This window comes from Corvus cornix, chromosome 3 (genome assembly GCF_000738735.6).
Source record: "Corvus cornix cornix isolate S_Up_H32 chromosome 3, ASM73873v5, whole genome shotgun sequence".
Taxonomy (NCBI): Eukaryota; Metazoa; Chordata; class Aves; order Passeriformes; family Corvidae; genus Corvus; species Corvus cornix.
In genome coordinates this window covers 110,074,956-110,088,246 of record NC_047056.1, presented here as the reverse complement: position 1 = coordinate 110,088,246, position 13,291 = coordinate 110,074,956, and the positions used below count along the sequence as shown (strand labels likewise).

Below are 13,291 nucleotides of genomic sequence, written 5' to 3'. Positions count from 1 at the left end.
CTGAACAGCCTTCAAAAATAAATTTGTTGATATTTAAGAAAAAAACAAAACTTTTTACAGATGACCAACTGAAGGACAGAAAAATTTACCTCAAGGCCTGAAGGTTCAAACAGGAGCCTGATGTCACCTCTCAAGCATCAGATTACAGCCCTTTACCACTAAAGCATTCTCTCTGCTTTTTTACCACTCTTACTTTCATAAAATTGCAATATCTTCAGCATAATCACTCCTGATTTATGGTAAATGAAGGGAATAATCAAGCCAGGACAGACGCGTGCCAAGTTCAAGTGACTACCCAAAGCCAACAAAAAACACCAAATCACTGGTCAGAGCTTGGATTGACATTTCTATGATTCTAAGTTTAGACGCCTAACGAAGGCCTTTATTTATTAATGTTACATAAGGCCTGTTTCTATCAACACAGTTTCTTGACTGGTTTTTCTTTTACCTTTACCCAAAGTGGAGATAGTATAACAATGACTTAAATAAGACTGTGGGCACATGAAGAGCTGAACAAAACCATGTATTTTCAACAGGAAGTTGAACAACTTCATGGTAAATGCATCAGGAGTTAAGGCCACATAAAGACCCTGGTATTCACATGCAGGAGACTTGTAGCCTCAATCAATCATTTCCAGTACTATGATGAAATCTGGTCTCCACTGGAATCTATAAAAGCTTGCACAGGCTCTTGATCAGAAACGGGGACATTCTTAGTTCCAAATTGCCAATTTTATGTTTGGAAAACACAAGCAATGAAGCTCATCTATGTACAAGAATATAGAAACATCACAGTAGACCAGAACACTCCACTTAACTGTGCCCCCTTTCAGAGGTGATCAAAAACTGTCCACTCCTTGTTTTAAATGACAGTACTGGATTTTACCAGTTCACACATCCATCATTGACAAAATGAACTAGTTAAACTTAAAAAGATGTAGAGAAAAAGCTAAGCATTTTCACAAAAAGTACCCCCCCAGCTGGAGAATGGACTGAGAAGTTTTGGGTTATATTCGTCTTTTACTTTTTAAATTTTATTCTCTGCATACCCCCAACCAAACTATATATCTGACACAGAGAGAAACATATTTCTCCCAAGAGTACTGTGAAGAGAAGAAAGTAATTAACATTGGTTAAGTATTCTCATAGTGTGACATGTGCCAGAAGAGCACATGAAAGTTAGTAATTCTTCATACTAGAGTTTGAATACTGTGCAGGAAAGATGGCAAACAGCCATGGAATGAGCAATCAGTAACAAGAAAATCTCTGAGTAACCACTCTGAAGTGAACAGCATTCCTTCCATGCAAAGAGTGAGTCGGGAGTTCTAGAGATGGCAAAAAAAATTGCAATCAATTAAGACTATTGTAATGTACCAAATACAGTAGGACTGTAAGGAGAGTCACTGGAAAACCTAATTGTAGATTTTCTGTGCTAACTTCATCAATTTATTCTTCCAGTGTAGAGTTTAGCTAAGCTTACTGTTTTAGCAGAGGAACTCAAATACAAGGAAAAACAAGCAAACAAAAGAAAACAAAACAAATAAGGAAAAGACCAAACCCACCCGATCAGCTGGAAATAGTTCTATTTGCAAGTTCTTCAGATTTTACCTCTAAACAATTAGGCAATCTTGTAGAAAACCTTTCTTATTTTCACTGTGTATCCATCACATGTCCAGTCTAGGAAGAGCTACTGATGAGAGCAGAACAGAAAAGCACTCAGAAAGTAACTGTTCTCTAAAATTCATGAATTCTAAAAAACTGGGCATAATAATGTCTGGCTCTTTAAGTTTATTTCAATTATTCAAAAGGAAAAATAAAGCTTGGATTACTGTAGCTCCTATAAACAGATAAAACAGATATTTTCTACCCACATCAGAAAATGAGAAGATTGAATTGCATTCAGTTACGAATTGGATTTGTTCTTCAATTAAAAGAGAAGAAAAATAAATCATGCTGAAGCTAAATGACAAACCAAAGGCTATTTCATTGTAATTTTGTCCAAAAGACAACTAAATTTGTTATTTCTTCAGCTCTTTGATCATTATGTTTAGCTTGTAAAGATGCCACTTACTACTGCAAATACTCCATTTCTGAACAGACTGGTATCATTTTTCCCGAAACTGAAATATAAACATTCAGCTGCAAAGCTGCTTCAAACCCACACTGCGCAAAACTGGACTTAAAACTCAAGAAAACATTTAGATGTTCATAAAAAAAATATAAAAGTAATTTAAAATACTTTGAAGAAAGGACAATTAGTAATTTTACCAAATGAGTAGGATAACGATGACAAAATAAATTGAATATTCTGCACTATTCCCAAATCCCAATTACTGAAGTTTCTTTTTAAAATTAGACATACTCTGCCTATGTAGATATAGGGACACAAACTGTGAAAGATAAATGTTTTACATTTTACACTTTTCAGAGATTACAGTTATTTCTGAGAGCCCCAACCCCAAAGCCCATGTCATGGGAATGAACTCTGGCTCACGAAAAGCCACATTTCCTTCAGCATCGGTTTTGGCAAAGCAGCAACTGCCCAGAGCACTGCTTGAGCTTAAAAAACGGTCTGGTAGCATCAAGCCTTACATCCCCATGGGTTCCCAAAATACACAAAGAGTCTGGCTACAAGGAGCTGCTCTGGCATCACAATTACAGACTATGGAATCCAAAGGAGACGAGTGTCACAGAGGACAGAACTCTTACAGCCAACCTCATCCAATGGATTTTAGTACAAAATAAATTATAGGAAATAATCTAGAATGCAGATTCCACACACCTAAAAAAAAGGCTTCTTTAAAATGCCATGCCCAAATTATTCCACACAAATATTAACCAATTAGCATGATCTTTGATACGCAGGTACATGAAATACAGAGATTTCTTTGATTCTTCAGACAGTGATAACCTTGATTCCGAAGTCTTTTCAGGCCAGGAACAACTGAAGCACCACTCCAGAAGCAGAATGATTGCAGGAGAGAATTTAGAAAATACAAGCAAACACTATTTATTTTTCAGTCTGGATCAATTTGTGACTGCACTGCAGAATTTTCCAACGACACCAGTTTTTAGTGTTCCTGTTCCAACATACTCCTATTCCACTCACTAACAGGGAGTTTGGCCATTCAGCTCCAAAAGCTATTTGGGTGCCAAGTGCCCATTTATAGCTACAGCCTGTCCTCAAATAGGCAATAACCAACTGTCTCTGGGCTGTCCATCTGCATCACTTTGTGCCAAAACACAGAATTTCATCCTACTTAGCACCTCTGATCCCTCATACTAAATGCAGACCCAGAACATGAGTTCTTAAATGGAAACATAACAATTCACTTTGATTATGGGCTGGATCTCCAAGTTAAAAGAACCCTGTTTACCCAACTGTCAGTAGATTCATTTAGAGCCAACAAGTATACACAGTGGTTTATCTTTTTAAAACAAGTTATTTATCTATCTAAAGAAAACAGAAGTAAATGGTTAAAGTGATAAAATAACTAAGTATTAACAAGCAACATATATACTGTCCTATACACACAGAATATTTCCTCAAAGCTTGCATTATTTATCTTACAAACTAAAGCCCTGGATTCTGGCAACCAAACCACAGGGTCTCTCTAAAAACAGCTTGGCTTCCTCACTTTTGGGGTTGGAAGGTCAGAGGAGGAAGAGGTATGAGTGAAAGGAATGCTTGCAATCCACTTTTATTTTTCTTCTCCGTTACCACCCTTCAGTTACTAAGCAGTCTCTTACTTTGAGCATGACAAAAAATGTGTATTAAAAAGAACTGACACCTGCTTATCTGGACAACATTGAACAGACCTGTCTATAAATGCTGCCTGCTTTTTCCTCCTGAAGTGAAAAATCAACCAGCTCTCCAAGACAACACATCAGGAACTGGAAATCCCATACCAACATCTCCCATACTCTTCTCAACATCCCTCAAGTTCTAGTATTCTTCAGGCACACCTCCACAGGCCATTTTAAGTACTATGCACAGACAGCCCAATTCCCTCCAAATGAGCTCAACAACACACTGAGCACAACCAGGCACTTCTGAACTGGCTCTTTCAGAACAAACTGGGGTTCACATGGCCTTGGAGACCAGAGGGCAACTTTCTCCTCTGTTTACTGTCCCCATGAAAAGGGCTGCATCTTCTTGCTTTTCATCCTGTTCCAATGTCTTCATTTCTCCTCACCTTCAGTATTCCTTCACTACAAAATGGGAGCCATACTGTTAAAAACAAATCTCATTAAAAACCAAGATTTTCTTTTTAACTCTCCTTCTTCCAATTTTATTCTTTCCATTCCCTTCTCAACCTCTTTTCAACTCTCTTTTCTCATGAATGATCTTCAGATCTCTTCTCCAACAGAAAACCACAATACATTTTAATTACAAGGGAAAGCTTAGACTGTTGACAAGCTGTGAAAAAGTAGCAAATCCAGGTATGAAATACTTTAAAAAAAAAAAAGGGGGGAAAAAAACATATGAAGAGAAACAGGAGAAAGGATGAAAGTACCTGATTTTGCTTTTTCTTTTTTTTTTCCTAAGAAATACTGTTTACAGGACTGAGGATCTCAAACTTAACCAAGCATCATAAACAGCAGAGAAGTATTCCCCGTGCAATCACTGCATAAGGAAACGTTTTGGGGTTGGGTTTGGTTTGTTGGTTGGGTTTTTCAAAAAACAGAGAAGCAACCATGATGATCAGCCATCATGCTCAAGTTCAAGCAGAAAACAAGACCAGCTAATTGCACACAAATAACTAAAACACTTCATAGTAGAATATGTGGAGAAAGTTAATAATAAAATTACAACTAACTACTCTCCCTTCCCCATGAAGTTCTTCACTTATTTTTTACTGCTGTTCATTATAATGGGGTTTTTCCCCTCCCTCTTTTTCATACTTTTCTTAAATGGCTGGCTGCATATATTTAATTGTATATTCCTCAGGGCAGGGACTATTTCCTTAATTGTCTGTAAAGTCCAGTGCTATAAACAACGGTCCTATGCAATGCTAACTAATAAAAAATGAGTAATGTTTTGTTGAGAAATAGTCATGCATTAATTATGCAAGATAATCTGGAAAGTACAGAACTAGGGAAAAAAACATGTCGTTCTGAATCCATAACTTTTAAGCATCACTACCCAATGAATGGTTTATGATATTCCTTTCCAGTATTATATTTAATTTCTCTTGGGGTATTTAAAAAACATCTGCTCTGAAAGTTAGCAAATGGGTATTGTTTACTCAGAAATTCTACAGGGTGCAACCCCCTTCTACACTGTCAGTTAAATATACAATATTTTAAATACACATTATGAAGCCAACTGTGGAAGCAGGCACTTAGAATGCAAAGAATATTCCACATATTAAAATATACATGAAAAATACTGTTCAGGAGTTATAACATATATAAAATACAGATTCTAGATTCAGTATTTAATAAGTATGCAATTTTAAAAAAAACATTTCGTTTTTATTACTTACTGAACTAATTTCATGTCCTAAATCTACATTGCTGCAGACTTATACAAGCACAGAAGCTACTAAAATTGGTATAACTTTAAAACCAGAAGCAAATTTTTATTGCTGAACTATGCCCCTGAAAATGGGGTTGAATATAAAAACAATGACACCAAATCTGAAGAGCGTAAATACTCTGCCTTAATAGTTTTTGAAATCTGTTCTCTAATCTTGACTGAGGTTTAAAAGTAGCAAGTCTGTATTTTTCCAGTGTAAATGTTGTGCAAAAGCTTTACAAACATAGATCTAAATCTGCAATTGCCATTACTAAAATAAATGAAAAATCTATAAGCAGCAGTGAAACTGGCATGCAAATAAAAGAACTGTCAAGACATATACTGCCTAAAAATAAGCTTACAATAACTATTTTAAAGACTGTGTGTGGTCTTACCCATATATTTTGGCAAGATGCACTTTCTCCAACCACAGCTAGATTCATCCAAAAGCAGTGGCACTGGAGAGTCTCTGTCTCACCTGTCAAACTTGAAGAACGTTGTTCAGCAGACCACCATGAGTCCATGGATAGGATCCACAGCACTACAGCAGCTGTTCTTGATAAGTGTTCTCTAACTAGAGAGGCAAGCGCTTCAAAAATGTTCTGTAAGAGGATCACCCTTAAAATACATGCATTTAAAGACAAACAGAAACAAGAATATATCCAGAACAAGATTTTCAAGACATTTATGGCACAGCAGCATCCATGACCTCATACGTATCTCTGTCTGATATTTGGAAATATTCACAGAAAATTTGAGTCTATTAAATTCATATTAGAATTCAACTTAATTATTTACCTCTCCCAAATTACTAGACTCTTCAAATTGCAGGCAATCAAATGAAACAACTAGAACCCCTAAATCTTCAGGGGTTAGGAAGGTGAATTTTCCTCTTTTCAGTTCCTTTCATACGTGTGACATGGAAAATATTTTCACACCAACCTACAAATAGATTAAAAGTGGTAAGGAGAGGTAAAAGGCTGCTTGGCTACAGTAAAGGTAAGATTCAGTGAAAATGGGATGAAGGACGAAAAGTTGCCAGTTTTAAAATGGCCTGAGAGGATATTTTGCCAACCAGAAAAATGAAGACAACTTATCTGAATTCTGTCTGTATAAAATAACTTTGACTGTTATTAAAAAAGCACATAATCACTAATTTCCAGAGAAATATGAATATTTTCTAAAAATAGGTCACTGCTTTTAACTGCTGAGATCTGCTCTGATTTAACTACTAGTAGCATTGTATCCTAGAAGCAGGAAAGGCTCTAGAGAGATTACTTTCACTTTTCCCTAGATATATTTAGTGTACTAACTAGCATAGTTAGGATATTATTTTTCTTTGGTTTTGTCAGTAGCATGTTTGAAATAAATTTTATTAAGTGGTAGTGTATGTAACATTGCATTGTGGGTAGCAGTTTCCTGCCTTAACCTAGCCACATCCTCAGCTGTTATATGAGACAAGTTTCCCATATTTTCTGCAAGTTGACTTTAAAAAAAAAAAGAAAATATACTGACAGGAGAAAATAGCTAGGAGGTTAGGATGATCTTAAACACCATATATTGACTGTTTAGAATGGGTGCATCTAAACAAAAGGACTTTTTTCTCAGTTTCTGGGCAGTCTACAAGATACAGGAACACAAGGAAAGTAATGCTTGTCTGAACAGGAAGAATCAAGATGAGACACATCTGACCATTAAGATGCAGCCCCTTATTCAATGCCTGATCAGGGGTTAGATTATTTCACTGGAGAATAACTTTGCTATGCTATGAAAAAGTGAGAGAACTGGCAACTCAAAGTGAATGAAAACAATTTTTGACTACTTGCTATTACATGATGTACTCACTGGTTAAGAGATGACCATCTTTTTAATTTAAACAACAATTCAGTTTAAGGTTTAATGTGATCTTCGGTAGCCTGATTGCACTGTAGAAAAAACAGACAACACTTATTTACCCTAGAAATGTAACAGTACTTTTTCCCCCTCTACCTTTAGTGGTCCCAGGCACCATCCACTTCAAACCGTATCTTAGCCAGAAAAAGGTTCTGAGACAGAGAAAGGCAGCAGTAACACTCAGATGCTCATTGCTACTCTAGCAATAAGTACCATTTTAAAATGAAGGAATGCTGAAATAACCTTGCCGTTGCAAATTTTTTAATCAACAGGCAGTTTTAGTTTTTTGCTTTAAAAGTTTAGTATAAAGTGGCATCAGCATGCTCTACTATTGCAGAGATGATGGAAATGAGAAGTCTACAAAACACCCAAGTCTAACAACAAAAGCTTCCCAAAACATGCAAGTATTTTAAATCAAACAGTATTTTAAGTGTATTGGCTATGAACCATCAGAAAACACAGTTCTCTTCCTCTAAAAATTATAATTAGTCCTCAGTTTGAAAAACAGAGCCAAGGGAAGAAGTTTCACTTAAAGAAAAAAAAACTGCTCCAGTGGAACAGATACGTTAACAATACCTACAGTGAATACCTGCATCTGAGGAAACTGCACCAGGACTTTCTGAATCATAAAAATCAGCATCTTGTTATAGTATATATTGTAAAACTTGTAAGTAAATGCAATCTAACAAGTTTGTCATCACACTGCTCTAAGCAGAGTATTTATATCATTCCAGTTGTAGCACAGAAACAAACATTTAAGTACAAATAAACTTTCAGCAGGGTATCACACTGTTTATACACTGGATGAACTTTTGAGTGACATAAGGCAAAATGTTTGGAAATAAAGCATAGCTTAAAAGTTCCAAAACACATTTCAAGAACAGTGAAAGATGTAATTATCTTTCAGTGTTGCATTACAACTGACTTTTAGATTTCATTTGTCATCAAAGATCAAGCTCATAGTTTACCAGAGAAATTCCTTAGCATAGTACTTCCTTTGTAAGTGTAATTGGGACTCAAAGTATCCCCTGTGGAACTTGGAAGGGAACTTCCATTTTTGTAGATCTACCTTTTAAACAAGAGCCTGTCAAGCATTAGTCTACAATCAAGACACTGGTTTACACAGTGGATTTTCAGGATTCTTGCATCTGCTTCATCAGAAGTGCAAACTATACCAAAAGAAGCCACCAGTTTCACAGGTATTTAGTCTCAAAGTTTGGCTTTATAATGTTTCTATACAAAAAAACCTGCATTTTTATCAGTGACAGTTACATCTTGATTACTCAGTTACAGTATTTGGTTTTCTGGTTTTAATGGCTTTTGCTTTACTAGATGAAGACTTCTTTGTAGTGCTCTGGATTTGAAGAGGTGAAAAAGTAAAAAAACGGTTCTTAAAGGTATCAGATCAAAGCAGAGCAACAAAGTTAGAGAATAACTCTGCATACACAAGTGAAAGCATGAAAAAGCCATTCTGGAGAAAGATTGAGCACAGCATTTCAATGCAATAAATTTTTATATCAGACTTCTGCAGGAAGTTCAATATTCTAATACTAAAGATATGACTAAAAATAAAGTGCAGAGTTTTGAAAATCAAACACCATTTTCCATATGAATGGAAACAAGTATAAGACCAAGACAAGTTATCTATTATTTTAAAATACTGTACCTACCTACCATCAAATAGAAGTCGATAAATACCTTCAATGTGTAAGAGTCGTTGAAAACTCTAAGCTTACAATTTAAGAGTTCCCCAAATAAGAGGCAGAAACCTCCAAAAGCTTTTGCTGCATCACAAGTTTATTAAAACTTTAATGCATAGAAATACAACCTGTATATGAAAAGATTAGTATTCTTTCCATTATTTTTATACACTTAGGATTTTTTCATTGATGCTCTTAACCATACAGAGAAAACATAAATAATAAAAGCAATCTATGAATAGGAGAATTAAATATCACCCTTACTTTTAAGTGGAATAGGTTTTTTGCAGAATATTCCTTTTTCATTTTATGGTAGACTTCTGTAAGTTTGGCAACATGTAATAACCCTCAAAGTATTGAATATAGAACAATGCAGTTTACCTTACAATACTTATTATGAATGAAGTTTTTATGAACAAGGGTTTATGGTTTTTTGATAATTTTATAACAAAAATCAAAACAATCTATTTTCACTGAAAAATCCTTTCTCATTTTTCCCATCCCCACAAAACAGAGAACCTGCTCTCCCACTCACACCTTCAGCTATTCATATCACACCATTCCTGACCAATTTCTAACCGAGAAAGCTCAGGACAAAGAGGAAAATAAAAAAGGAGGGATGGTAGCTTCAAAAATATGTATTTTATTTTGCAAATAAAAGCCGAACGATATCTAGAAAGTGTTTTACACAGTTCATCTGCTGCCCCAAAAAAAAGACAAAAACAAAAAAAGGAAAATAATTTAAACTCACTCAGCTAAAACTTAAAACTACAGTGCATCTGTGGTACAATCAGGATAATATGAAAAGTTCTAGATATAATGTCCAAAGAGGCAAAAAATGAGATACTTTCTCAAAGATGTTTCCAATTTTGTTCTGAATCTGAGTGAGCAAATCAAGACTACTAATACACGCTGTCTGTGCACATTATTCCTTACTACACACAGCATTTTGCAATTTATTTCAAAGCCTCTATTATAAACAAAAAAATACTGCTTTTGTTAACCCACTCCGTACCGGTACAGTCAGGGCTTATGTTATGCAATCAAAGCCAAAGTTACAATATGCTAAGTATATAAAAAAACATCACACACACATGCACACAGATGATATTAAGTATCTGAATCTTACATATGCATCAAATTTATGTTTCATTTTAAAACTAAGTGTTAACATTAACTGGTGAATGAAGTTATTTATAGTCTCCCCAAAAGTTTAAGACTGTTCTATTTCCCTTAAACACCAAAACTATAATAAGGAATTAATGCAAGCACACAACCAAAACCCCCCAACCCTCCCAGCTCACTCTGTTACACAACGTCCATGTTAAGTCCTCCCAATGCCGGTATTCCAAAGCATCACTCCCAGGCTGCAGCACACAACCAGTTATGATATCCAAATGACATATTTTGCCCCAAATATAAAAGAAACATAATTGCCCTTAATTTGCATCACATAAAACTGCCAAGTAGTTTTGAAGACATGTAAAGCAAGGCAGACATGATTTAAGATTTGCAAAGGAATCCCCAGACTAACACTTCTGTGACAGCCAATTACAGTGAAAAACACAACCCCAACAAGCAGCCTGCTACTAGACCTTACGAAAGGTAAAGTTTCTTACAATGAGTTACAGATTCACAAGTATAAGACGACAAGGAGAAAAAGTAAAACAGAAGGAATCCAGCCACCCAGCAAATATAAAGCAGACCCAAGATCGTGATACAATCCAAAGATGTAAATTATTGTAAATCATCGCTGTTGTTCAGAATTTCACACAGCCACTTGTGCCAATTTTGCTCACTTTTCCACAGACACAATAATAAAGGAGGGAGAAGGAATAGGAAGGGAAAAAAAAAAAAAGAAAAAAAAAAAGGAGGGGGAAGAAGAGTGGGGGGGAACCTGAACTGAGAGTACAAATAAAGTTCTGCTGTCCATATGCTTTAACTGTACAGAAGTTTGGGCTCTTAAAGCATTTTGTACACTCTCCAAAGCCTCATGAGTCACAAAAATTAAAAAGCTATATCCCTCTGGATGCCAGGAAGGGCCTTACCACGGGCCTTTTGTCAAAATACAAAAAAAAATTTTAAAAATTTTAAAAAGGAAAAAAAAAAGAAAAAGAAAAAAAAGAGAGAGAGAGAAAAAGAAAAAGCCACAGTGTAGGCAGTCCTACTTGGAGTCCTCTGATGTCACAGCCACATGACTCGCTCGCTCCAGTAACAGTGCTTGCAAAAAAAAGGAGTTTTAAAGCTTTTGCTTTTTTGGATTGTGTGAATGCTTCATTCGCCTCACAAACAACCACAGAACCACAAGTGCGGTGCAAACTTTCTCCAGGAGGACAGCAAAGAAGTCTCTGGTTTTTAAATGGTTAATCTCCGCAGGTCACTACCAGCCACTGAGACCAACAGAGTCAGTAAGTGCTCTCTAACCACAGTCTATGCAGTAATAGTAGGTCCTTCAAATATTTGCTCATTCCCTTTTTTTTTTGTTTTGTTTCCTTGCTTTTCACATGTTACCAGCACTACACAATTTTTTGGAAAAAACCAACTATAGAGTCTATGCAATCCAGGGACACAGTAAAACTAAAACAAGGTTTGGCTATGGTTTGTGTTTTCAGTTTGAGGATCCAAGAAGTATTTACACCAGAAGGTGAAAGCTCTGCGTGAACCGAGAGGGACTATGGCATCAAACAGCCTGTTCAGTTCAGTGACACCATGTCAGCAAAACTTCTTTTGGGGTAAGTGCTGCAATATTTGAGCTTCTGTTTTCCGCTGTCGAGAGTTTTCTTACTTTGAACAATGCTGGTCGTAGTTACCTAAGCAAAAAAATGCTGAATGGGATTTTAGGATGTTAAAATAATATACCTGGTTGTTTGGGGTTTTCTGGGGGGAAAGAAACTGTAAATAACTTCTGCAGATTTAAGAACAAATTTTTTAGCTGGCAAGCTGAGCAAAAGGAAGTCGGTGGCTTAGTCCTTAGTGTTTGACAGCAGGTGTGCTCAGCTGTCACAGGGGTCAAGGTGTAGCTGCATGAATTTGAAAGAGTCTGATGGGATCTAGGAAAATGTTTAATATTATCTTAGGGCAAAAGATAAAGTAATCAGTGAGTTAATCAGCAGCAGCACAGAAAATCTCATTAAGAACTCCGGTAACACTTTTAGATGTATCCACCATGGCTGGTTAATGAAAGATACTGTAAAAGACAGGAGTTCAGACTGCTTGCTCTCTAAACCTGATGAAAATGAGTAGTTTGTAGCATATTGCAGCCTGTCCTACCCCAAACTGCCCTATCATTGTTCCAGGCATCTTATTTTTAAGTATGTATCTCAGATGAAGTTACCAGTGTAAATCTGCAGTTTTCTAGTCCTCAGTTGCCCTCATTTCACAGCAAAGCTTGTTTGATAATATATTCAATTGTAAAAGCAAATTCTTCTCATTACACTTATTACAAACAAGGCAAAACATTCATGCATTAAAATATTAAGCTATGAAATAAAAAATACATGATCTAACATGCTGCTGAATTTTAAGTTTAATTGAAAGTGGGATGCAAAAAACTCTGTAGAAGAGCACTGCCAAATATTTACTTCAATATTCTGAACTGTAAACACAGATTCCTTTAAGAAATCATATATGTATATACTGAGGTAATTACTTATCTGCACTGTACCTATAAATGTTCATAAAAATCATAAATACACTATAAAATTGCACCTCTATCTTTGCTTACTTTGAAAAGCTTCATCCTCTCAGATACAGACTTAAAATCAGTAGAAAGCACCTCACTCCCAAATACTAAACAGAATCAAATATAACCTGAAGTGATTTATCTGCAAGTAAAATGAAGCTGTATTTTAAAGTGTATTGGAAAATGCTTTATTCTAGTTACACTTGATGAGTCGCAAGAAGTACAGTCACAAAATTTTTTCAAAGCATCTTTTACTGAGGCAGATCAGGCAGACAAACTGAAAATTCTGAAAGCTCTAGGAAAAAAAAATTGTGAAAACTTACAAGATTTTCTTAATGGTGTCCATCATGTTGAAATTATGGTGGGACCATGGCTAAACCTACTTCTTTTCCTCCCTTGCCCCCCCTTCTATGAAAAACAACAATGCTAGAACCATTTCCAGTGCATACATCCCATTATTGTAGTGAACTGATGACTGGGGTGCCTTTTACCCCT

The 13,291-nt window shown here is 35.8% G+C and overlaps 2 protein-coding genes across 5 annotated transcripts in view; one reads left to right on the top strand and one right to left on the bottom strand.

Moving 5' to 3' along the window:
- The window catches only part of SUPT3H (SPT3 homolog, SAGA and STAGA complex component), a 257,799-nt gene that overhangs the window by 206,140 nt on the left and 38,368 nt on the right, over nucleotides 1–13,291 (bottom strand). The window lies entirely within an intron of this gene.
- The window catches only part of RUNX2 (RUNX family transcription factor 2), a 148,604-nt gene continuing 147,086 nt past the window's right edge, over nucleotides 11,774–13,291 (top strand). Inside the window, 1 exon segment of the mRNA XM_039568414.1 lies at nucleotides 11,774–11,846. Coding sequence (XP_039424348.1) covers nucleotides 11,789–11,846 — 58 coding nt within the window. The 5' untranslated portion in view covers nucleotides 11,774–11,788.